General features: G+C 42.8%; 2 protein-coding genes across 3 annotated transcripts in view; both read left to right on the top strand.

The window, feature by feature from the left end:
• The window catches only part of LOC307209621 (phospholipid-transporting ATPase VB-like), a 64,048-nt gene extending 49,715 nt beyond the window's left edge, over positions 1-14,333 (top strand). The window contains exons 2-5 of one of the 2 annotated variants that reach the window (XM_079964915.1): positions 258-355; positions 9,355-9,466; positions 12,073-12,368; positions 13,796-14,333. In XM_079964915.1, coding sequence (XP_079821041.1) covers positions 12,091-12,368; positions 13,796-13,994 — 477 coding nt within the window. In that variant the 5' untranslated portion in view covers positions 258-355; positions 9,355-9,466; positions 12,073-12,090 and the 3' untranslated portion in view covers positions 13,995-14,333. The remainder of the gene's footprint in view (positions 1-257; positions 356-9,354; positions 9,467-12,072; positions 12,369-13,795) is intronic. The other variant, XM_079964916.1, reaches the window with a different exon arrangement.
• Positions 14,334-16,427: 2,094 nt separating this feature from the next.
• ATP10B (ATPase phospholipid transporting 10B (putative)) overlaps positions 16,428-25,759 on the top strand; it is a 52,047-nt gene continuing 42,715 nt past the window's right edge. Inside the window, exon 1 of the mRNA XM_079964762.1 lies at positions 16,428-17,059. Within this exon, the coding sequence (XP_079820888.1) occupies positions 16,593-17,059 (467 nt within the window). The 5' untranslated portion in view covers positions 16,428-16,592. The remainder of the gene's footprint in view (positions 17,060-25,759) is intronic.

The following is a 25,759-nucleotide window of genomic DNA, read 5'->3' as shown; positions in this document are numbered from 1 at the left end:
AGAGTAAAATCATATGGGAGGGAGGGACGAGAAATGGCCCTGTCCCTGTTCTAAAAGGTCAGCCTTCTCTGTTTTGGAGCAGCTGACCCAATGCTTTGTGTCTTGGAGCTGTACACTGGCACTCCCTTTTCAATGGGACATAAAAGTTTTACACATTGGGAACTCTTCAAAACCAAAGGCACCCCCTCCATCCTCATTTCAGCTCAACTCCTCTAACTGAAATTGACTTTTCATCTGTAATGGAAACTGCCTTTCAGAAGCTACAACTGTGTGTAATCTCAAGAACATCTCAATATAATGGAGTGAACTGAAGAAGGAAGAAAAACAATTCTGTCCCCAGAGTTGATAGGAAAAGGTAATCATTTGGTTTACATTTTCTGCAGATTTCATGACTCCTGTCCCCCCTAAAGGTGACCAGGAAAAATTACCTTAGGTGGGAGCAGAGGCTTGGCTATGGCTTTATTTGATCCTTTTCTTACCCAGTTTGTAGCTGCAGCCTGCAAATTCTTTAGTCAGGAACCTTCCACTTAAGCTTGTTCCACAAGCAGCCTTTAGATCCAGTGTCAAACCAGCAGCAGCATCCCAAGGGACCAGGAGACAACTCAGGCTGACTTGCATCCTCATTTGGTCCTGGTCTGGTCACTCAAGTGGGGAGGATGCTTATTCCAGGCCAGGTAGACAGTTGCCAGGTGACCCACACCTTCCATTCTCAAATTTTAGTGCTGTATTACTATTGAATGTGCCCACAATACACCCCCCCCAAAAAAAATAACCCCAACTAAAGCAAGCAACAATATTTTTTAATCAAATTTTGTAGCATATCTGTAGAAGCAGGCTCTCTGGATATGCCAAAATGTGCTTCTTGGATAAGCATGCATTATTTAATATAAGCCTGGCAAAGAGAACAGCCCATGGCTGCTTCTCCTCCTATATTATTGCCCGTGTTCTTGTTCTCCATGAGCATGGGATGTGGTAGCTGCAGCGAAACAGCATGAGCAGAAGGTTTCAGATGGCCTGTGATGTGTGAAGAGTACCGATTCCAAGCGTCTCTGGTTGAAAGGTCTAATTCAGTTGGCACAAATGCTCATCTTTAGCTGTGTATCTGGAAGCAGAAGCCTGTCTATTAGCCAAAAGCACTGATGTGAATGCTGATGAGAAATGAGAGGGGAAAGTACTCTGTCAGCCTGCTGGAGCCCTTACAACTGCATGAGCATCCCTCAGGGTCTTCTTACTGAGAGGCGTGTGCACGGGAGAAGCATGGAAAGTCAACCTATTGGCATCTTTATTGTTGATGCTACGGGGCTTTTTGCATTTAGTGGTGGTAAAGGTTAGTGCCTTCCTTAATGAATAAACTTCAGCAGGAGTATTGTTTAGAAATGCATATTTACATTTATCAAATCCAGGATTGAAAATAAAAAAGAGCTATCAAGTCAGGTCAAGTCAAGGACCATTGGTTTGCCAACTGTAGGCAGTCAGTGTGGAAACAGACTATCTCTTGTTGTGCGTTCCTTCCCACCATCTGTTACTCTGATCAGGGAGTTCACAGCTGATAGCCATTGACATGCACATCCTTCTTCTTTTATTCAGTTTTTAAAATCTGAAGTATTTTTTAAAAAAACAATACAATACAATACAATACAACACAATACAATAAAAAGACTCATATTCTGAAACATTTTGTCGGGGTGAATGCAATTGTTCACTTCCTCTGCTCATCTAACCCTTCCCTATAAAACTGCAGCTCCCACCTTGAATATCTTTCCAATGTGCCAAGACTCCAAACTTCAAGATGCCCAAATAATACATTCTTAACTAAATTAACAAATAGATTAAAAGAGCATAACAAAATAAAAAGCAGTAAGGGGAGGGAGACAGGGAGGAGTTGTTTCCTTAAAGTCATTGACAACTTTCCCAGCTAATCCCACATGCCTTTTCAATCCCCAGACAGGACAAGAAAGCCCTACCACATAGATTTTCTCTTTTTATATGTTACTTTCTCATTGGCTGCAGGGGTCAATAGGTCATGAGATCAGCAATCTCTATCTGGTTGCATCCAGGCCTTCCACTTTTGTGGGGTCATCCTCTTGACAACAGCACTCCATTTGAAACCAGGCTACTTTATTCTTGCTAAGTCCTTATATTTGAGGGATGATGTAGCTCATAATATTGCAGTAGAATTGAAGACTGCACATATATGAAGATAGACCTATCCTTGACTTTCTTTACTGTAGTTATGAGTAAGATCACTGATGCCTGAACCCACAACAGATGAGACTAACCCAGGCACATACTGGGAGTAAGGTCAGTTTGAGGCCATCATGCACCCATGACTAGTTGTACACCTCAGCTGCAGCCCTCTCTGGTCACCCCATGTCTCCACAATTAGAGGTTACAAGGAGTTCAAAATGAGTCCTGTTTAGAAGAATGAATTATGAACTTTATGATACTTGGAACAAGGATCCCACTGGCATTCAAGAAACTGGTGAGACAGGGCAGATATAAAATCTTGGTGCCCGGATGTTGCTAGTGAAACACCCCCTTCTGTCCAGCTCCTAGTCTTGTGCTCTACTTCTGACTCCTTGGCTGGATAGTTCCCCTCCTCCTTCAACAACCCTGCCTTTTATCTTCTCATTGCTGTGCTGGACAGCTCCCAGGCCTCACTGGCAAGACAGAAAATCTCAGGTTGCTTCCAGACAACCTGCTTTTGAGCATTCATCATGATTTGTTTGCACAATTCTGTGGACAGATTATCTGTAACACTAGTTGTTTACTGAACATCTATGCTGATTTCTTTGCAGGGAGGCTACACAATGTTGCATCAAGCAGTTGTTATATCACATTTTTCCAGTACATTTTCCCCATCATTTTCCTTACTGCAAAATGTCCAAGAGTGGTTGAAGTGATTGTGTTGCACAAATTTAATTGTGCAAACTGAATTTGCTGGAATATGATTCAATCTCACACACAAAATAGCAACAGTCGAGAAGCACCCTCAGTCAAGCAGCTCTGTGTTGGCAGGAATGAAACATCTGTCTTGGAAAAACCATCTAGGTTAGTGGCCTACAGCATATGTCACATCACAGCATTTATATAATTTCTTCTCTTGGGTGCTTCTTTTTCATACTCAGTTATGAAACTCAGAAACAGACTGGATGATAATGGCAAGATGTGTTCCCAATATTCATTCCCAGCTGCTAGCCTATAAGCTATGATGTGAACTAATTACAATCTTCAAAGGAAGCTCCATGTGCAGTGCATTGCCGTAGTCTAACCTGGAGGTTAGTGGGACATGGATGACTGTAGTCTGGTTAACCATATTAATTGCTCCTTTCAGTTATTTATGAGGGCTAATCTGCCCAACCATTTTTTGAAAAGCACCATTCTGAAATGTCTGCAGTGATAGCCCTAGATCAGTTCCCATAGAGTCATACATACCAATCTTTTGATATATATGCTTTGTCTCTTTCTTGAGGTTTGGGTAAGGGTTTTTTTTTGGGGGGGGATGTGAAAAGTAAAATAAAAAGCACACCCCTCATCTTTTGAAGGAGACAGAGATAAGGAGGGAAATGCAAGGGACATATCAGGCCCTACCTATAGAGAATAGTCTTGATGTCCCATGTGAAAAGCTTTTGCAATCTTTTGTAAAGTACATTATTTCATTATTTAATGGGAGTAAGTGTCATTGAACACTTTGGACAGGGTTGCTCTGCATTTTATGGAAAGTTACAGTGAATTAAAAATAGAAATTCATATACTCTTCAAACTAGGACAACCTTACAACACCATAACAAAACACACATAGTTGGAAACAACTATGATTCTTGAAGCATGTAAAAACAGAATGAAAGCCCATAGAATGAGTAGTGCATATGGTCCAACTAGGTTGGCAGAATGACTATTGCACAATTTATTTAAATTCCGGCATCTGTGACCAAATATCCATATTGACTTTTATTCCAGTTACATGTAAAGCTTGTAGGCATGGATAAAAGGGGGCATAATTTGTATGTTGGGAAGGTTCTCTGTTGTCTAAGATGTCCTTTTTGGTATGGTTTGCTATGTTTTTTGGATCCAGAGCACCATCTTCCGTCATGTTACACATTGAAACAAGGAACACCCTGTAGCATCCCCTGCAGCGAACTTTGAAGTTCAGTGGTTTACAAACATGGAAATGCTTACCACAGCAAAAGCAGAAATATACAGAGGTGACTTTGGATTGGTATGAATTATTCTCACAACCTTATGGCCATGTTTTCTTTAGTCCTGCTATATCTGCAGTGATGGAACTAGTTATTTAAACTGAGGCAAAATGGCCCCAAACAATGCTGTTTGTAGGCTGCAAGCCACCAACTCCTGTTATTTGTGGCAATTCTTTGGGGGCATTCTTGTGGTGGGGAAGTAGCAATATCTTGAGTAAGTTTCTTCACAACCCCAACCATGGTGCTTTAATAAAAAACAAACAAACCATTGGCCAGATGTCCCCAACTTTTCAGAGCCATGGATACAGCTGGAATTTTCAAAAGTGCCATGAGCACTACCACAAAATGGCTGCCATGGGAGACACCCCCAGTCACAATTTCTTGGGAGTATCCCCTGCTTGGTTATACTCTGTGTATGTGTGTTTCTTGAACACTAAAAGGAAGGGAGGCAAGCCAGAAGGAAGAAAAACAAACACACAGGGCTGGGAAAACAAAAACTGACTCCCCAGGAAGAGTGGGAGAAGCCACCACCCCCAAGAGGAGGTGGGACACTGGAGAAGGATGATGAACATAAACAGAAGAGAGTGGGGAACTTAACAATCTACCCCTTGAGGGCAGGGAAAAACAAAAACATATAAAGAAACCCAGAGAGAAGGGTAGGAAACAAAGCAAACAAAGGCTTCACAGGGGCTGGGGGAGGCTTTCATATGAGTACTTCATTGGGGACATCAGCCCTAGGCCTTCTCTCTTCACCTGCCCACATGTAATAGGCCCAATCTGCACTATGTACCCTATTTAAAACAGTATCATAGCACTTGAAACAGAATCAGACCAGAATCCTGGGAAATGCAATTTGTTAAGGATGCTGTGAGTTGTTAGGCAACTCTTATTCCCCTCACAGAGCTACAATTCTCAAAGTTCCCTGGAAAGAGGGATTGATTGTTAAGGCACTTTGGGACCTTCCATGCCAGCAAGACTGCACTACTAAATGTGCTTTACTGTGTTAGGATACAGGTATAAAGAGAATAAAAGACACTTCTCCGCTTGACATGCTGCTCTCATAAGCATCTCACCAAGCTGATATCTGGCAGTTTCTATCAGTACATTATATGACCGTGGGAGGCCCATTTGCATCTTCGTCTAAGGTGTGTGCAGCTGGCCCATCCTTGTTATGCTATTGACAGTTCGCCCTGCTCTGTTGTAATTACGGCAACAGTAACAATGGAAGTGGCATGGATTTTCCTTTTTGTCTTCATTTATCTGTATGAATTAAATGTATTACACAGTCTTGGAAAGCCCAACTTGCATTTCTATTTAGGTGTGTGCCCAATTGACCCAACCTAGTTCTGCTGATAACTTGCCCTGCTGTGTTGTAATTTATGCACTGTGGTCTAAACCACTGAGCCTAGGGCTTGCCGATCAGAAGGTCGGCGATTCAAATCCCCGCAACGGGGTGAGCTCCCGTTGCTCGGTCCCTGCTCCTGCTCACCTAGCAGTTCGAAAGCACGTCAAAGTGCAAGTAGATAAATAGGTACTGCTCCAGTGGGAAGGTAAACAGTGTTTCCGTGTGCTGCTCTGGTTCGCCAGAAGCTGCTTAGTCATGCTGGCCACATGACCCGGAAGCTGTCTGCAGACAAACGCCGGTTCCCTCGGCCTATAGAGCAAGATGAGCGCTGCAACCCCAGAGTTGTCCGCGACTGGACCTAATGGTCAGGGGTACCTTTACCTTTACCTTTAACTGTGAAAATGGGCATGGGTTTTCATAATCATCCATTTATTCATGTGCCACTTTCTCCCCAGATTGTGCCCAAAGCAGTTTATAACATGCCAAACTTAAAACCACACACCTGGCAATAGTACTTTAAATCGAAGCCTAGGGAAAATATGCAAGTTTGTCGTGCAGTGATGTACTGTGAGAAATGGGGAGAGGAATGTGTCCAATTTCTGACCTGAAAACAAGACTTGGGTGAATTTCAAGCCTTGGAGCCTTGGGAAAACTGTTTATGGATGTTTAGAATAAATAAAATCCCTCCTAGATCAGGATCTGTTTGCACCACAGCCTCACTGCCACAGTTTCTAAAGCTACCCCTGAGGGTACATTTTCTTTATGTCTGTCATCAAATAAAACTAGGGAAGTTATGTATTTAGAAACAAAGCTGGGGAGTCATTAATAAGGCTCTAGGTTACAAGGAACTCTTTATGGTTCTTTCTCTATTTGGATTGATGGGGACATTGCTTGAGAGCCATTTTTCTTCAGCATCAATTTCCTTCCCTTGGTGTGAATGATTGCTTGTCTGCTGACAGCTGGCAGTGTGATCAGCACACAAACTGTTCATAAATGGAACTGCTTTCAAGAGAGCTATTTGTACAGGTGGGAAAGCTTGACGTCTAATAGAAGAAACTAGTAGGCAGGGTATTTAGATTGTAAAATAAATCCGTAGCTGGTTAGAGATTGGCTGTAGCTTAGAATGGCTCACTCCCCTATTAGAAGCAGAAACTGTGTGTGTTGTTTTGCCTTGGTTTGTTGGTGAGGAGCTTCTTCCTTGATACATTGGTAGTCTGTGCACCATCTCCCACTTCAGGTGCCAGATGTATTTTTGCTAATTATTCAGTAACCCAGGTAGTCAGGTATAAGCTGTAACCCATGATATTCCATGATAGTCATACTTGGTGTGGACCCATTGAAATTTATGGGCATTAATTTCAGTGGATCTATTTTGAGTATGCTTAACACTGAATATCAACATAGGAAAGCAAAACTCCAAATTCTGTTTCCAGGCAATCCATTTTCTGTGCATGCGCACATGTGTACGCACACACACAAAGTGAAATGCCATGGCTCACAATAATTATGCAAATTGAGCCTAACATGAACCCTTTTGCTTTCTTTAGCTGCTAGTGGGAAAGAGAAAGGGGCTGTATGGAGGGAGCCATAATGACCGCTCCCCACTTAAAACGGGGGGCGCCCTATGCGTGGACGTGCGCAGCCCCTAGATCTGGAGCGGCTCCATCAGCATAGGCTTGGCTTGCCTTCCCTCAGGTGGGATACCTGGAGGTCTCCACCTACCTCAGTCAGTTGTCCAATCCCACCTGGGGGAAGCTTGCCAAGGAGACCAGGCCAGGTAGGGGAGGGATTACCTGCCCACACAATAGAGGGAGGATCTTACCTGGGAATCCTCACTTGGCTCCGGAGCTTCTCCCACCCTACCCACCCTCAGTTAATGTCTTATTTTGCAGGTTAACTTTTCTTCACAGGTATGCGGGCGCTGCTACGTCAAGGTCGCTGTTAAAGGGCCGGAAAGGAATTTCCCTGCATTGGCAGGTTTCGCCTTTCCCGTAGCAAAACGTCACAACTTTGGCGGTATCAGGCCTTGGGCGGAATCCTTTAGTCCATCTTCCTCTTTGCGGCGGCGATACCAGGGTTCCCCGTTAAAGGGGTTTCTGAAGGGAGGCTTTGACCGTACGCCGAAAGGTCGTCATTGCTCTCCCCTGCGGTGGCGGCATAACGGGGGCGGCTATCTCTGCTTGAACATATGTTCTCCAGAGCCGGCCCATCCCCCCCCCACACACACACACTGAATAACCCTGATGCTCCCTAGGTCCCCAGCTGGGGAGGGAGAACGCCCAATGCCTGAGCCAAGGTCTACCCACATTTGAAATTTAATAAAGTTGTGGCCAATTTAATCCCCTAGCACGTTGTCTTGAGTCGTTATTCCACATGACGGGGGGGGGGACCGCTCGGAATCTGGGGACTCCGCCTGTCCACGCAAAATATTTTCTTCAGAGCCACAAGCTGGATATAGACAAACTACAGGCCTGTATAAGTGTTTGCAAGCAATATTCCCTGTTGAGTATGAATAGAATCCTAACACCTAAAAATGGCCCATTTAATAGGTGGCTACAATAATCCCCAATTGAGTGTTGTGTATGTTGGGCAGGCTATAATGAATAGGTGTGCGAGTTTCAGTCATGTGACAACAAGTGCAGCAAAAGTCATAAATGAATCACGATTGGTGAAACACACCTTTGACTGCTGGAGAAGATAGGACATTTTAAAACTCTTTATTTGAGAAGCATGTTCTTACTGAGGCATGTTTGTTGAGGCAGTTTATCTCAGCCAAATATCATATAAAGGCAGCTTTGCACTTTATATGGTGTACGCTCAAGCTTTTAAAGTGTGCTCCTAAAATGTAAAGACATGTCCTTCCAAGGACATGTATCATAGTGGCAGGCAATAGCACTTGGCTGGCTCTGCTTTTCTTACCTCCCATGGTGAGGGGGGTGCTCTGACTGGAGAGTTACCTCAGCTTTGTGACAGGGGAGAGAAAGGTTAATCCTCTCTTCCTCATGTGCTGTGTTCCCAGTGAAAATTGCCACTACATCCTTAGTGTTATGGCAGTTGGTTTAAGTTTTTCTGTTGTGCTTGTAAGTCTCTTTGAGTGAATTGCCATAATAATGATAACAATCAGTGCTTTTCTTCTAGAAAAAGAACGGTGCAGTCAAACCTCGGTTTCCAAACACTTCCGTTATCGTACGTTTCGGCTCCCGAATGCCAAAAACCCAGAAGTAAATGTTCCGGGTTTTGAACGTTTTTCAGAAGCTGAACATCCGATGGAGCTTCTGCTTGAGTGCAGAAAGCTCTTGCAACCAATCAGAAGCTGTGCCTCAGTTGTTGAACATTTTGGAAGCCAAACGGGCTTCCGGAACAGATTACGTTTGACAACTGAGGTTTGACTGTACATTGGGTACCCCCAGAAAAAAGCACTGAGAATAATAACATTAAAGGGAACAAACACTTCCTGAGACACATTTAACATAACATAACAGTTAGACCCCTAGCTGTATCAGAGACACCAATAATAGTTCACCAATGGTTTTGCAAATCCCAGCTTATATTTTACACACGGCAGACACAGGCAATTTAACAGCCTGGAAATCATACCTGTTACAATGGATGTGCCACCCACTTCTCCACACTAGTCTGATTATTTCCACCCCATCCACGCACCCTTCATTATAATTTGTGACCTAAATTAAAGCAGTTACTCTAACAGAGGCTTTTCCAGGGCCTTGGACCATTAATATTTCCTCAGGCCTCTGAAAATGCCTTGCATAAAACATTCCGATCTCAGTTGTCTCCTTTGCATCACTTTAGCTTGAAGCTTTGTGATGATACCTACTTGTGAAAGGTCTTTTCCAACTGAACACTTTGGGATGCAAGTAATTTTGTGAGGATGAAAATTCACTGAAAACAATTTCAGAACAAGGTGAGTTAAGACTGTAATAACATTATCTAATTGAAAATCCCTTTAAGGCCTTTGAGACCATATTATAATAACCTGGCTGATTAATTTATAGGCAGCAGAGATTTGGAACATAGTGCACAGCTGGACACTGGGCAGTCTGATGTGGTCAAAATCAGCTAATGAGAGAGTTTCAGTCTGGTAACTGAGATACTTAATGAAAGGGGGATGTGAAAATGGAAATTAATTATTTCTTGTAGTTAAAAGGACAATCTTTGAAGTTAGTATACCTATGGCAGGCAACTTAGTGTGACACTTCACAAATCAAATAACCCAGAAGAGGAACTTTAGAAAACTAAAATTCATTAACACTTTAAACTAGCACTTTTTAAAAAAAAATGTAAGTTTTTTAACTGTTTAAACAGCTGAGACTTCAAAGTGTTGTTGTTTAGTCATTTAGTCGTGTCCGACTCTTTATGACCCCATGGACCAGAGCACGCCAGGCACTCCTGTCTTCCACTGCCTCCCGCAGTTTGGTCAAACTCATGCTGGTAGCTTCGAGAACACTGTCCAACCATCTCGTCCTCTGTCGTCCCCTTCTCCTTGTGCCCTCCATCTTTCCCAACATCAGGGTCTTTTCCAAGGAGTCTTCTCTTCTCATGAGGTGGCCAAAGTATTGGAGCCTCAGCTTCACGAGGGATAGTTGGTGCCTCTAAATTATAAGGACCAATCCACCCTTTTACCTCCTTACCAATTAGTTGGTGCCTCTAAATTATAAGGACCAATCCACCCTTTTACCTCCTTACCAATTAATTTCTCCTTTAATTACATTTGCTCCAGAGGTTCATTCCTCCCCCTCCCCCTGGAAAAAAAGCATAAATTCTCTCAAACTCTCAGCTACTTAATTGCCATCTCTGATTTTTTCCCAACAAGAGAGACAAGTCCCAGGTTTTCGGGATCATTTCAGCTTCCTCTCATTCCCCTTCTTTCAGTTTTATTTATTTAACTAGAAATATTTATTAAACACTTAATAAAAATTCTAACTTCTGTACAGAAAATAATATAATGTAATTATCAGTAAGACACATAAAATCAACAAAAATTTAAAGACAAGCATAAATACTATGACTGGGGAGGCTTACTGAAGTAAAAAAGGAAGTCTTTAGCAAGATTCTAAAACAGTTTGATGAGAGGTCCTGCCTAATGTTATTATTCCACATAAATGAATGATGAACCATCTTCATTTTTCACTCAGTTCAATGTCACGCCTAGCCAGCTTTTCCTGTCTTCCTTTGCCATTATTATTATTATTAGTAGTAGTAGTACTAGTAGTAGTAGTACACTGCTCATCTGACTGGGTTGCCCTTCAGTTCAGACGCATCTCAGTATTTTTGGCCAGCTCTGCCTCCAGCTTAAGGAGGTGGGGAAACAAGAATGTGCAATTTAAAATGCAAAACACTGATTTATTTCGCTTGGATGTGCATCCTGATATTTTCATTGCTTTTATTGATCTTTCTCAAGACAGCAGGCTGCCTGTGCTTTGTGCAGCCTGACTGAGCACCTCAAACTGCATCGTAGGGAGAGCATGAAGGTGATGGCTATCCTCTCTGTCTCAGCTTCCCGCTTCCAATACTACCTCCCCAAACATGAATGTTCCACTGGGTTATAATGAGTAGTAGCCACTCCTGGCAATAACATAATAGCAGGAAGCAATGAAACAGCACCAAGTCTTCAGAATTGGTGGTTCTCGTGATTTCAGACTCTTTCATTTCCACATTCAGCGTAGCAGTTTTTAAAGGAGGAGACTACAATTTCTCAGGGGAGAAGAACATAACCTCCGTTGCCACTTTGTGACCAAGGGGGCAGTGTGTTGGGAGGCTCAGACACTTCACAGTGACCAGAGCAAGACCTCGAGCACACCACGGCCCCCATGGGCACCAGGTTGGCAACCTCTGGCTTACATGGTGTAGAGGTTAAAGGACATGCCTTTGCTTGCAGTTTCAATGCTTTTTTGGCACATAAGTCATTTTGTAAGTGACTTCAGTGCTTAAACTGAAGTAGATTTTTAAATTATTATTTTAGAATTAGACCATTAACTGGATTCAAGAATTGCTTGCTGCTTTGCGCTTTCTTCTAGGTTTTTTCCCCTCCACAAGTTGTGATCACTTCCAGCACTGAGGAAGCATGCAGTTTATTAGACTTTGATCTAATAAACAACTATATGCATATTTCATTCCACAGCATGCCAGATATCCTTTCCCCTGGTTTTCATATTGTAACATTTCGACATCTGCTGTGACTCAGTTCACTGTATGTTGGCATCACCTTCCCACTCTGTTTGTATGAAATGATCTCTGTATGGATATTGCAAAAACCCCTGTATGCATTTTAACAACAAAACTGTGGTTTATTCCAAACAGTTAAACAGTTTGTTCTTTCTCTTCTCAAAGTATTTTTATTGTACTTGTTAGCCTATGCAATTTGTTCTGGAAACACAATATTTGAAATTCAGGCAGCCAGTACATTAACTTGAGATGTTCATTTGCTGCCCTTAAGCTTCACTAGCAAGAAATGCATTTGCTCCCAAACTGGAATTGGTTTTCATTCCTTGTTATGTGTTTTTCTTTCAGGCAATTCCATAGGTGAAAATGGCTCTGTCAGTAGACTCTGCTTGGTATCGCTGGCAGTCTCGGTGGTCCGTAGAAGAGGTCTCCGAGACTCAGTTGGAATCAGCACCTCTGTTGTCAGCTGACAAAGAGAGGCAGAAATACGTCTTGGACAAATGGAGAGTTGTATTTCCCAGTAATGAGAGATTTCAGAAAGAATCAGAGAAAGTCTGTCGTGTTTATTCTGGAAATGGGATACGGACCACCAAGTACACTTTGCTGACTTTTATACCTCAAAATCTCTTCGAGCAGTTTCACAGGTATTTCTATACACACCACAACTATATAGATAAAAAGGTTTTGCATATATTTTCAGGGATGGAAAGGCATTCGGAAGAAATGCTAGAACGGTAAAGCAAAGCAAAAAGTGTTAGATGGAGTAGTTTGATTTAAAAAGCCTAACCTACGGTAGTTAAATCTGAAAACTCAATCAATGTAGTGCACTGTAGAATTTAACAGAAAACTTTCCAGTTCTCATAGGGTGCAGCCAGGTTAGCTTGGAAAAAATACACAAAATATACCATATTTGATACGGCCAAACACCTACAACATTAAAAACAATAGAGTCCCATGGCAACCTAAATGTATTGTGGCAAAGACTACAGTCCACTATGTCAAATGTTTAATACCAATCAGTTACAACAACAGCAAAAACTATACTCATCCATAATTTAACCCTGGATGAAGATCCTTGTCTGGCATATATTGCAGAGATATGGTTGGATGAAGCAGGAGTTCTGTTCCTATCACAGCTATGGACAGTTAGTTTCCTAATACACCACTAATGAAGAATTTGCAGGTGGAGGTCTAGTCACATGGATAAATAGAAATTTGGTTTCTGTCATCATGTTCCCCTAGTATATGAATGTATAGTATATAAAAACATGGTGACAGACCACATATGTAGCATGTGTGTTGTGGGTTTTGGATCAAGGAATGGGTTGGGATTTCTACTTAGTGCACTGCGTGGCAAATTCCTTAAATTAGCTTATTGTGGTGATATAGAATTAGTGTTGAGATCTGGTTTAACCCACAGCACCACCTGCATCCCCACCCAATACTGTACTAGCCCACATATACTTCAGATCATGGTCTCAACTTGATTTTCTATTTTGATTGAACAAGGAGTGGCCTCATATGGGGAGATTAAGTATCTCCTTTGTCCTTAGCAGACCATTCTTTAGTGAAGCCCAGCAGCTTGCAGCCTTTGAGGGGGTGAGCATCTCAAGAAGCTGATTGATCCAAGTAGTGCAGGGGTTAGCAAACTTTTTCAGCAGGGGGCTGGTCCACTGTCCCTCAGACCTAGTGGGGGGCTGGACAATTTTTTTTAGGGGGGATGAACCAATTCCTATGCCCCACAAATAACCCAGAGATGCATTTTAAATAAAAGCACACATTCTACTCATGTAAAAACACCAGGCAGGCCCCACAAATAACTCAGAGATGCATTTTTTTAAAAAGGGCACATTCTACTCATGTAAAAACACGCTGATTCCCAGACCATCTGTGGGCCGGATTTAGAAGGTAATTGGGCCAGATCCATCCCCCGGGCCTTAGTTTGCCTACCCATGAATTAGTGTTTCAGATTTTTCCTGTTGTTGTTAACTACCCAAAAAGAACCAAATTAGGAAGTGGAAATCAAGTGTAAAATTATCAACCTCTTTTAATAGGATACAATTTTTTTTAGGTTGGCCAATGTCTATTTCCTGTTCTTGGTGATCATCAACTGGTTCCCACAGCTAGAAGTCTTCCACAGGGAGATCACAATGTTACCTTTGGTTGCTGTGCTTTTAGTTATCGCAGTTAAAGATGGTGCTGAAGATTTTAAGAGATACAGGTTTGATCAGCAAATCAATTCATCCAAGACTAAAGCATACAATAGGTAAGCCTTCTTCTGCTTCATTAACTAATACTCCAGATCTCCATTCCAGCGCTTCGTTCCAGCCTTTTCAGTACTGGCCCCGACTTAGTGGAACGCTCTGTCACAAGAGACTAGGGCCCTGCAGGACTTGACATCTTTCCGCAGGGCCTGCAAGACAGAGCTGTTCCATCTGGCCTTTGGTTTGAACTCAGTCTGACCCTTATGTTTTCCCTCCCCTTACGGTTTTGATTCATGGGCTACTTTTAAAATGAGGCTGCATTTTAAATTGCATTTTAACCTGTATTTTAAATTGGTGTTTTTTTCCCTATTATGATTTTACTGTAATTTTACTGGTGTTAGCTGCCCTGAGGCCGGCTCTGGCCGAGGAGGGCGGGGTATAAATAATTTTTATTTTTAATATTTTTATTATTATTATTACAATTAAATAACCAGCAATCATACTCTGTAGTAGGTGATTTCTGCTTTAAAATTCATGTTGAAATCCTCTTCTGGCTCTAGATGGCATCTTAAATATTTATTTTGGCAAACATATTAGTAAACCATTCTAGTGTTATGCTGGGATTACTTGAATTCCTGCCAGGCTGCAACTACCAGCCTGCATGCTTCTACAGGAGACACATATCTCTACAGAGTTGTGTGTTTTTGTTGCTGTTGACAAAAGGGATATGTAACTACCAACGCTCCTAGTGCCCACCAAGAATGCTCTTGTGCACCTGCTTGCAGGAGGAATCTGCTTGGCCACTGTGAGAACAGGATGCTGGACTAGCTGAACCATCATTCTGATCCAACAGGCTCTTCTTACGTTCTTATGGCCAAACAAAGCACTTAGGCACCAGGGAGGAATTCTGTTTCCTAGGGTATCTGATGCCTGTAACATCATTACAGCATTCCAACAAGTGGCACTTTGCATTTTAATGAGACACTACCTGATTTACACTTTGTGAACCAAAATGCAAACAGAAATGCTGCTATCCTTCAAAATTAATACTTTTCTGAATTTTGTGATGAAGTTATCCAGACAAAGAATGGGTGGTAGTCAACTATGTTTTACTCAGAATAAACCCACTGAAATTAATGGACCTAAAGTAACCTTTCTCACTAATTTCAGTGGATCTAATTTAAGTAAAGCTGCACTGAATACCACCCATTGTGCATCTGTTAGAGGAAAATGTGCATAAACACATATTAGTGAAAGTAGCACACACAAAAAATGCTTTTTATTAGGGGAAATGGCTTGCAAAACTGTATCTTAGGCAAAATTGCATATGGAAATCTGTTTATTAGGAGAAAATTGCAATGAAAGTCTGGTGAATTTTCATCAGGATCTCTTTTAAAAACCACAAATTGCTATGGAAATGTGGAAAACTGAATTTAAGATTGGAAAAAATGAGAAACTTAACTGAGACCAGTTTCGTCCATCCCTACTCACAATGTGGGGTTAGAAGACTTTCAGGAGGGTATTTGGGTTTTACTGCATTCCCAAATATGTAATTGAGACTTGGGCTCAGAATTAACTTAGACACAATATTTTGTTTTAAATGGATTTTCTGATCCCAATTCAAATCAAGCCACGTAGTATTTGCTTGTCACTAGATCTGCATATGTGTTTACAACTGCCAATGGTCACTGAGGAAGTGGAAACCTCTTTGTGGGGACTCCTTAAGAAGTTTTGGGCTGTAACTGGAACAGTCCTGTAACTGGAAGTGTGCCTCACATCAATAGCTAAGGAAGGAGGCATCAAGTTGCATTGTTCTATGTCTGGGGGGGGGGCCTTTAACAAGTGCTACAGTGCTTTATCCCCTGCCCTCCTAACACCACACCACAGAAAGTTATTCATAAAATAAAGATGCAGCCTGTTTTCAGCAGCTCTGTATTCAACTCCTCTTTCTCCTTTCCACTTCCTGGTCCAGGCCCAACTGGACTATATCATTTTCTGCTACAAGAAGGAAGCAGAATGCAAAAGAATAACATTTCCAGAGGCTGGGAATCCTCATGGTGACAAGAAATGCAATATATTATGAAAAGTAAACAGAACTATGCAAATGTTCTTTTTTGTGCAAATAATGCAGGCTGTAGAATTCATCTTTGGTCTGTGTGTAGTTTAGTTTTGTTGCATAGAATTTCTTTGTGCAGAATATGATTGATTTTGAGCCCTGTATGCATGTGTGTGTGCGCGCACACATGGCATTTAATATATATTAAACCTGTGATATTAAGAATATGTCCCAAATATTCAAATAAGAGACAAATAGGCTGAAACATTGTCTGCTGTTCACATTGAGATTCAGGAAGTTTCTATGCAAGTGTATATCTGAGGAACAAAGTCCTCATTCATCACTACAAAGAGCAAGCACTAGGACCCAGAATCACTCACTTGGATGACTGGAAAACCGGTTTATAGGAGGATGATACCTGTGTGCATTTGTGACGTAGGTGTTCCAGCAGGTGTTGACTAAAAGCAAGTGAAAGCAATTGCTTTAGTTAAACTCAGACCGGCACTTTGCCGTACAGCGAATCTACTTAAAGAAAAGACTGAAGCTTAAATTTTCAGAAACCTGTGCAAGAAAGTGTGGCTTTTAAGGGGCAGGAAGATGTCAAGGAAATGTGCCCTATAAAATTCCTGAGGGACATCTTTTGGTTCAGAAGACCATGCTGCCAGAATGCTGCTTCTGATTCTGAGAATGAGGAGCCTGAAGAGAGAAGGACGAGGAGAAAAAAGAAAGAAGAAGCAAAAAGAGTCGTTGTTTCTAACTTGCCCTTTGAAGACACGTGGAAAGAAAATCCAAACAGACATTATGTGGGCAACAGGATCAAGACCACAAGATACACTCTTCTGTCCTTCATCCCTAAAAACCTGTATGAACAATTTCATCGATTTGCTAATTTATATTTTGTGGGCATTGCAGTACTCAATTTTGTGCCAGTGGTCAATGCATTTGAACCTGGGATATCTGTGATCCCAGTCTGTGTTATCATGGCCATCACAGCTATCAAAGATGCTTGGGAGGACTTTCGGAGATTCAAACTGGACAAAGAGATCAATAGCATGGGCTGTCTGGTATACAAAAGGTAAATAAGTCATTGGATTCAATTTGGGGAATGCTTCAGAAACTTGCATTGAAATATTAGATTAAAAGGCGTATTTGTCTTTTTGTTTAAGTGACTATTTGTGAGTCCTTATTGTGGGTGGATTCTGTAACACAATAATAGTGTGTTGGTGATGTGTTTATTCTGCTTTATTAGTTCGACAATGCTTTCCCAATAATATAGCAAAAGTGGGACAAAAAAAATGCCCAGAATGTTTGTGGTATGAAAAGTTATGGGATTTCAGCAGGAAGTTACAGGGTGTGTACATGGACTGGAAATGAAGCAGTATGACCCAATACTTTTGCTGGTACAAACAGTATTGAAATTGGGACCACTCCAATAGCATGATCAGCATAACTTACCATGAACGCACAATAGAAACTATATCTGGAGTGGACTGAAATGTCCCCCTGCGATTCAGAAACACAAACAACATTTCTAGTTTCAAAATAACTTGGAAGGAAAGTGTTCTTCTTAAGTATTTCTAGTGTTAGTAAAAGCAGTGCATTCAGTGAAAGGGGGCAAATTCAGAGACTGCCTGACAACAACGTGTTTCCTGGTTTCTGTGCATGATTGCTTTGTAAAATTCTAGTAATCTCATCTCTTACTTCAGGTAAAAGGGGAGAATTGTTGTTTTCATAAGGTGCTACAACCTTACACCTCAACCTTTTGAAAAATAATATTGTTAATTGTGTATGACGTATTGGAAAAATCTGAGTTGTTGAAATTGTTGTCAACCACATCAGAGCAGCGATTTTTTTGTAGTTCATTTCCTGGTTTCTTGGTCTATTCATTACTTTTCTTGTACTATTCCAAAGATAACATGAGTGGAAACAGTAGCCCAGAGCAGGCATCATAGCTAAGCCATGCTTAGGCCAAGAAGGCCTTATGCTCAAATGTTTGCTTCTCTACCTCCCCTTAATGTGCTCCCAGCGGTGTAGCGTGGGTTGTCAGCACCCGGGGCAAGGCAAGTAATTTGCGCCCCCTAACCCGGGGCAAGACAAGTAATTTGCGCCCCTAACCCCTAACCTGCCGCCCCTGCCAGCTTCTTCTTGCTGCTGCCTGGGCTGGTCGGGTGTGGTTCTCTCTCCGCTCAGCGCTGCGCTGGGCGGCCGCTGCACTGTCCCTCCCCCAGATAGTCCCTCCCTCGCTCTCTCTCCGCTCTGCACCGCAGCGCACGCCTGGCACCCTCTCCCTCCACAGTGGGCGGCGACCCGGCGGCTCGGATCGGATTCGCACAGCCAGCACTGCAGTGAGAGAGAGTGAGTGAGCCTGGTAGGGGCAGAGAGCTGCGAGTGCGAGCGCGCCCCCCCAAAATGTTGCGCCCGGTGCAGCTGGCCCCCCCTGCACCCCCCACGCTACACCACTGTGTGCTCCAGTTTTCTCCCTCACTTCCTGGTGCTTTATAACCATAGCAAGGGCAGTATCCAACCAATGCATTCTGTCATTGCAATGATTTCTGCATTGTAGCTTCCTTCCTTCTCCTTTCCCCACATGCACCCTGCATCTTCCCCCAAATCTGTTCCAGGGATTTAGGGTACACACAATGGGAGGAGAGGGGGAAAGTTCCATTGTACAAGTAGAAATCCTTGCAATGACGGAATGTGTTGCCTACCCTTAAATTGGATACAATCCTTTTTCAATACATCCAAACAGGGCAAATGAGATTTAATGCCCAAAATAATTTGCCTCCATACAGAACTGGAAACCACACTATGAACTGGGTTTCCCATTCTGACTTGGAAGTGAACAATGGTTTACAGTAACCTAATTTGCCAACTTCAGACCAAATAACAAACCATGCTTATTGCAAATCAAAAAGTGAGTGAGAGAAGAAGTGTCTCTTTTATGCCAGAGATCTACCGTATTTTTCGCTCTATTGGACACAGTTTTTTCCCTCCAAAAACTGAGGGGAAATGTGTGTGCGTCCTATGGAGCGAATGCAGGCTTGTTCCATAGCCGCGCACAACCCCTCCGGCAGGGAGAGGCTGCACGGGGCTATGGCTTCTTTAGCCCTGCGCAGCCTCTCCCCGGCAGGGAGAGATTGTGCAGGGCTAAAGAGGAAGCCAAAGCAGTGAGCAGTGAGATTTTTTTTTATTGATTTCCCCGTCTAAAAACTAGGTGCGCCCTATGGTCCGGTGCGCCCTATGGTGCAAAAAATACGGTACATTATCCATCACCACATTAGAACTCCATCAGAAATATGAAAACAGAACTGTCTTCCAATTTCTGAAAGAAATTTTGTTTTCTCGCATCTTCAAGTTACTAAAAGATTAAGGAAGATTGCATCTCAAATTTGTCCCACCTACAAGGGTAGTACAACTAGATTGGCTCAAAACAAGCATGAATGATCTCGAGCTATTTGCCCAGCAAGAATTTTCTACTGTGTATCCAGTGTCTGATTGTGGCACAGTGTGGTCAGGATTAAGCGGGAAGATATGTCTTTAGAATTGGTCAGTCTGGTATCTTGTGAATGGTAATAGGCAATGCTCCCTGTCAAACATGAGGGCAAAAAGAAAAAGATAAAATTAAGCACTTTCCATGTGCATTAGAAATTTCGGCATAGTTTCTATGGTAAGGTATGAAACTTAAGAGGCTGTGTGATTTGATGGGCTGTGTGATTCTTAATGACTGAGGAGTGTCATTCACCTCTGGAAAACTACACTGAAGCATTTATTGCACATGTCTGGATTGATTGCCTTCCCATTACCTCTTTAAAAAAAAATCTAGGCCTACCTGCCTTACAATAGAAGAGGACTATAGTCTTCTATAGGGCTGTGCACTGGGTTCAGGCAAGAGCCAATGCCTGGGCAGAATCGAGGTGATTCTAGGGAGTCTGGGTGTTGCTCAGGTTGGGTTGAGACACCCAGAGAAATGCAAAGTTCCATCTTGTCCCCCTTGCTACTTAACATCTGTCTGAAGCTGCTGGGAGCTGCCAACATGAGATTTGGAGTAAAGAGACATCAGTATGCAGGTGACCCCCAGCTCTGTCTCTCTGTTTCATTGGAGTTGGGAAATGTGGTTGAGCTATTAGAGGCAGTGAAAAGACAGAAGTGTTGTGCATCCCAAATTCTCATGCTCAGGAGGTGGGGAGATGGCCTTTTCTGAATGGGGTAGCAGTTCCCTGGAAGGAAGATGATGCAGCTTGAATTCAACACTGTTACAGGAGACTCAGATTGCTTAAGGGCTAGAAGTTCTTTTCACCCCCACCTCTGGTTAGTTCACCATCTATAGCCCCATTTGGACAGAAATGACTTAACCACTGGACTCCATACTCTAGTAACTTCCACATTGGGTTGTTGCAGTGTCCACTATGTGGTGCTACCCTTCTTCACTATACAGTTTTCAGTGAATGGTGAAGACACACCTTTTTATTCCGGATGTTCACACCTAAGATGTATATTTTAGGACCCACTCGATTTTTGTGATTGTAAACTGCTGTTAAACCATTTTTTAATATTGTATTTTAAATTGTGGCAATCCACCTTGGGACCTCAGAGTGAAGCACAGCTAAATAACAAAAACACCATTTTGGAGGCAGAAACTGAGTCCCTTTAAAGTTAACCTAACCACATGGGAGCCATTTTCCCATTACTGTGGTTAGGGTAGCATTTGAATAACTCATCCTGGGTGGACAAGGGCCAATAGTGTGCTTCTTCTACCCTAAATGAATTGATAGCTTCCCTCTCCTAGCACTGCACACAAATCTTATGTTTAGGACTCTGTTTTTGGCCCCTGCTGTGCATGTGGTTGGGCCAGGGAGAGCAATTCCACTCAGCTAGGGTAGCATTTAAGGGGCCTGATAGCCATATAAAGGAAATGGGGGCTTATTGTGTGGTATATCAGCCTCAGCAATTTCAGTACATAAGATGCGATAGGGCTTCTGTGTAACTAGTTAACACGCCTTCCTTCTATAACATTCCTTCTACATTTTAGTGTACTTTTCATCTTTGTTGGAAGCCGCCCAGAGTGGCTGGGGAAACCCAGCCAGATGGGCGGGGTACAAATAATAAATTATTATTATTATTATTATTATTATTATTATTATTATTATTATTATTACCCCTCTTCCTTCCTTTCATTCCCAATTTCTTTATTTATATTCTGCTCAGGAATTTTCTACTGACTCCCCCAATTTTTCAGACATAGCATTTCTCTCTTCTCTTCTAAACTCTTGTTCCTTTCAACCATTTCTTGCAAGGGGGAAATAAGGTCTGGATCTTTCCCTTTGCGGAAATAACACCGCTTATTTTATAGCATAAATTGGTTTGCATTTTATTTGTTCTTCCTTATATCTATATTCCTTTTGTTTGTATAACAAAGAAAGCTAAGAATCATATTCTGACCTTTGATCACCGAATGCCAAAGTGGCACTGGTGCTTGAAAAAGAAAGAAGCAACAGGGGAGGGCAACTTCCGTGTTTGATCCTGACGGCACTTAGTGACCTTGCAGCTTCGGTAGGTCACTGTAGGATGCTTTTCTGCAAGATAGCCTCTCCTTGAAGGCCCTAGAGTATCAGAAGCCCACTCCACAGCAACTTGGGCCAGGGTTTTCAGTGTGGCTTCCCCCGTTTTTGTGGGACAACATTCCTGTTGAGATGCAACAGGTGCTCACTGTTTTTAATTTCTGGAAATAATTAAAGGCATCTTTGGTTCAAGAGGCTTTTTCTAGCTGGAGGACAGGGAGGGAGGGAATAGGTCTCTGCCTTGGTTGTTTATATGTGTAGGGTGGGATTTAGCATCACACTATGACAAACACACTTGCTCTTAGCCAAAAGGAAGGAAATCAGCCCTGAGTGCTCACTGGAAGGACAGATTGTGAAGCTGAGGCTCCAATACTTCGGCTACCTCATGAGAAGAGAAGACTCCCTGGAAAAGACCCTGATGTTGGGAAAGATGGAGGGCACAAGGAGAAGGGGACGACAGAGGACGAGATGGTTGGATAGTGTTCTCGAAGCTACCAGCATGAGTTTGACCAAACTGTGGGAGGCAGTGGAAGACAGAAGTGCCTGGCGTGCTCTGGTCCATGGGGTCACAAAGAGTCGGACACAACTAAACGACTAAACAACAACAACAGCAAATGACAAACACTTCGAATGTACAAGCATTTTAACTTGCCATGTGAAATGATACTTCCTCTCTTCCTCCCACACACTGTTCCATGGATTCTCTCGCCCCACCCAAGCCAATTTCAGGGTGTGCATGGGGGAAGGACAGGGAAGAAAGTCTCATTGCACAAGCAGCTGTCTTTCTGCAGGGTTTCTGCTGATGAGGCTCTCTAGTGAATCATAGAATCATGGAGTTGGAATGGCCCCTGTGGATTATCTAGTCCCACCAATGCTTTTTAAATCTATCTTGATTTTTATCTTGCTTTAAAACCTATTTTAGTTGTTTTTATTGCATTGTTATAAATGCCTTGAGACGTCAGTGAAAGTTGGTTCATAGATTAATAATAATAAGAGAACAGGAGTATGTCAGAACAGGCCTCTTTTGTCTTTCATCAACTAACACGGCTCTACAAAATCCTCCCTCCCCCCAGAAAAAATAATAATATTGAGACTTTGTCCTCAAGAAAGCTATTTGCCTTCCCAGCTGAACTGTATCCTGGGATTATCGCAATAGTCATTTTTATGTGGTGCAGTTTTCCTGGTTTTCTTGAAAAACAGCTACTTCAGGGCTATGCCCCTGTACCACTTTTCAAACTAACTTAATATAAATTGCAAATTGAATGGTATCAATATATACTGAGGCAGTTTTATGAATGCACACTGTGTATCTTATGGGACATATTTGCAATGCTGTGCGTTGTACCGATTTGCAGCTGTAGCCTGAGGATAAGTTGCTGCAAGTTGTCTGGACTTGCTTTTAAAATCTCTCAGTGCTTTAGGTTTTTTCTCTCTCTCTCTCTCTCTCTCTCTCTCTCTCTCTCTGTGTGTGTGTGTGTGTGTGTGTGTGTGTGTATCTGTGATCATAGATAGAAATGAGTGCTTTCTGTGCAGCACACTGACTTGGGTGAAGAATTGAACTTTCATTGGGTTATGTTTTTTGTTTCCAACAGTGAGGTTGGTTAGGCTGACATGATGTGTTAACCTGAAGCCAATATGTGCAGTCAGTGGAAGCAGTGTGTGACTGTATGCATGAGAGAAACAGAAATGAATGTGTACTTGAAGCTCATTTGGTGGTCTAGAGCAAGTCACTGGCCCAAGTTCAGACACGACATACTAATACACCATCCTCTTTAAAACCAAAAATAAGTGATGTTTTGCACACTTCTTACCTTCTTGTACACACCATAATAGAACGCTTCTAGGCCGTGTTAAACTACTGTATAGGAAACTACACAAATGTGGTTAATTTCTGACTACAAACAAGGATATTAAGCAAAGTTCTGATCCATGTTTTTTATCCTGGGGTAGTATGAGTTAGATTCTGGCTCATGGTTCCCCAAGGACATGCTCTACGGGGAGCTGGCTTCCAGCACCAGGCCGGTTGGCAAACCAACTCTGCGTTACAAAGATGTCTGCAAACATGACATGAAAGTTGGCAACATCATGTGGGAATCCCTTGCAGACAACCACAGTGCCTGGAGTCAGGCAGTCAAGTCATGTATCCATAACAGTGTCCAGAGGAGGAATGACTACTGGGAGGAGTGAAGAGAGAAGAAATGCCATGGTGCATCTGCAGCAACACACCTGGATGCTTTCATCTGCCCAGATGCAGCAAAACATGTCTCACCTGCATCAGCCACAGCAGGCACTGCAACCTTCCAACAGCTTGACCTCACCCACAAAGGTGCATTCCTCCATTGACTCCCAAGACGGATGCCAGCACCCATTCCCAGAAAGTCAATTTACCCAGCTCTGTATTTGCATGCCTTTTAATCCCTTGGGAGGGCATGAGGCTCCCTCACAGCACCACCGAATGGTGGCTTCTGCATCACAGAATGAAACAGCTGTGAGTCACCAAAGCCTCCACTCCTAAACCATTCCCAACAGATGCCCATCCATTCTGGAAACATCTCATGAAGTTTCACCCTGTCAGACATTATGTTGGAGGCACAAGGCTATGCACCCCAGCCCATCTGTTCCTGACTTCGCTGCATTAAATGGCAAGGTCTGAAGGGGCCTTGAAAGCACATTCACTCGAAAATGCTGACAAGCCCTTGGTGAGATCTGGAAAGCTCTGTGATCAGGGTTCCTGAATGCAGGGAGGAACCCTGTAAGCAAGTTCGGTGGTGGAGGGGCAGAGACAGAACACACAGGCCCTTGCATCTGGCATGCTCTTGGACAAATGAATGGCTCGTCTGTTTCATTTCAGAGCTGCTCCAACGGGATTTATTCTAATGTTTAACCTCAAGCATTGGCTTGTCAGCAGGAAGCATCTCCAGCATGGTGAGCTATTTTGGCTCACGCTCCAAGCTTGTAGCTAGTTTTTACAGCACTGCCACTCCAAGTGTGAGGCAAGTCGTCACAGGGCACTAGGCGTTGCTTTGGAGAAGAGTGTCTCGCTCTCCTGATCTCTTGATCATCTTCACTGGTCTGAGCGACTTGCACAGCATGGCTTCCATTGAGCAATGGCTAACCAGAGCTGAGTCCTAAAGGGAGCAGGTACTTCACATAATGATAATAACAGACATGCTGTGACATTCAAATCACTCCAGGCGATGAATTAATTTAGCTGTTTTCATTTATCAGCAAGAGAGCCCCGTACTTTTTCTTTCCCTGGCAGAAAAGCAGGTGGAAATAATGTGCTGTTCCCCAGACAGAGGCAGCAGGTGCCTCTTTCATCAAGAACTATGACACACCCTCTGCTTCTATTGCTATGCCTAAAGTGGGTCAGAGAAAATCCTCCCTCCCCACAACCAACTCCCGACAGACAATGTTTAAACATGCTTCTGTATAAGATATTCCCCTCCCTATTTTCATGATTAAAATACTTTTGAAAACCTCGTTTTGAACGTCTGACATTGCTCTCAGCACAGCAGGAAAGAACCGTATTGGCACAACAGCACAGTGTAGGAGTTGTGCATTGGTGCTGGCAGACGGGTACAGCCAGTGTATGGAATTCAGATCTCAAGGGAGCCTACTTGGCCCTGCAGTTTCCACCCATTGTGTTTCTTACCCACCTGGAATAAGGTGACAGTGAGTTCAGAAGACCACATTCACATGCCCAGAAGGTCTACTGTAATGGGCTGGAGATTCCAAGGGATCCAACCTTTTTTTGAGAGAGAGAGGTGAAAACATGGCTCCGAGTTGTGAACTAATTGGGTTCTGGAGCAAACTTGGAGTTCCCTTTATTCTTAAACCCAGGTTTATTTATTTATTATTTGTGGTGTGGTGTAGTGGTTAAGTGCGGTAGACTCGTAATCTGGTGAACTGGGTTCGCGTCTCTGCTCCTCCACATGCAGCTGCTGGGTGACCTTGGGCTGGTCGCACTTCTTTGAAGTCTCTCAGCCCCACTCACCTCACAGAGTGTTTGTTGTGGGGGAGGAAGAGAAAGCAGAATGTTAGCCGCTTTGAGACTCCTTAAGGTAGTGGTAAAGCAGGATATCAAATCCAAACTCTTTTTCTTCTTCTTTATTTATTTATACATACCCCGCCCATCTGGCTGGGTTTCCCCAGCCACTCTGGGTGGCTCCCAACAGAATATTAAAAACACAGCAAAACATCAAACATTAAAAACT

Source organism: Podarcis cretensis (assembly GCF_951804945.1).
Source record: "Podarcis cretensis genome assembly, chromosome: 2".
Taxonomy (NCBI): domain Eukaryota; kingdom Metazoa; phylum Chordata; class Lepidosauria; order Squamata; family Lacertidae; genus Podarcis; species Podarcis cretensis.
The sequence above is the reverse complement of the archived record's forward strand: the minus strand, read 5'-3'. Positions and strand labels throughout refer to the sequence as shown.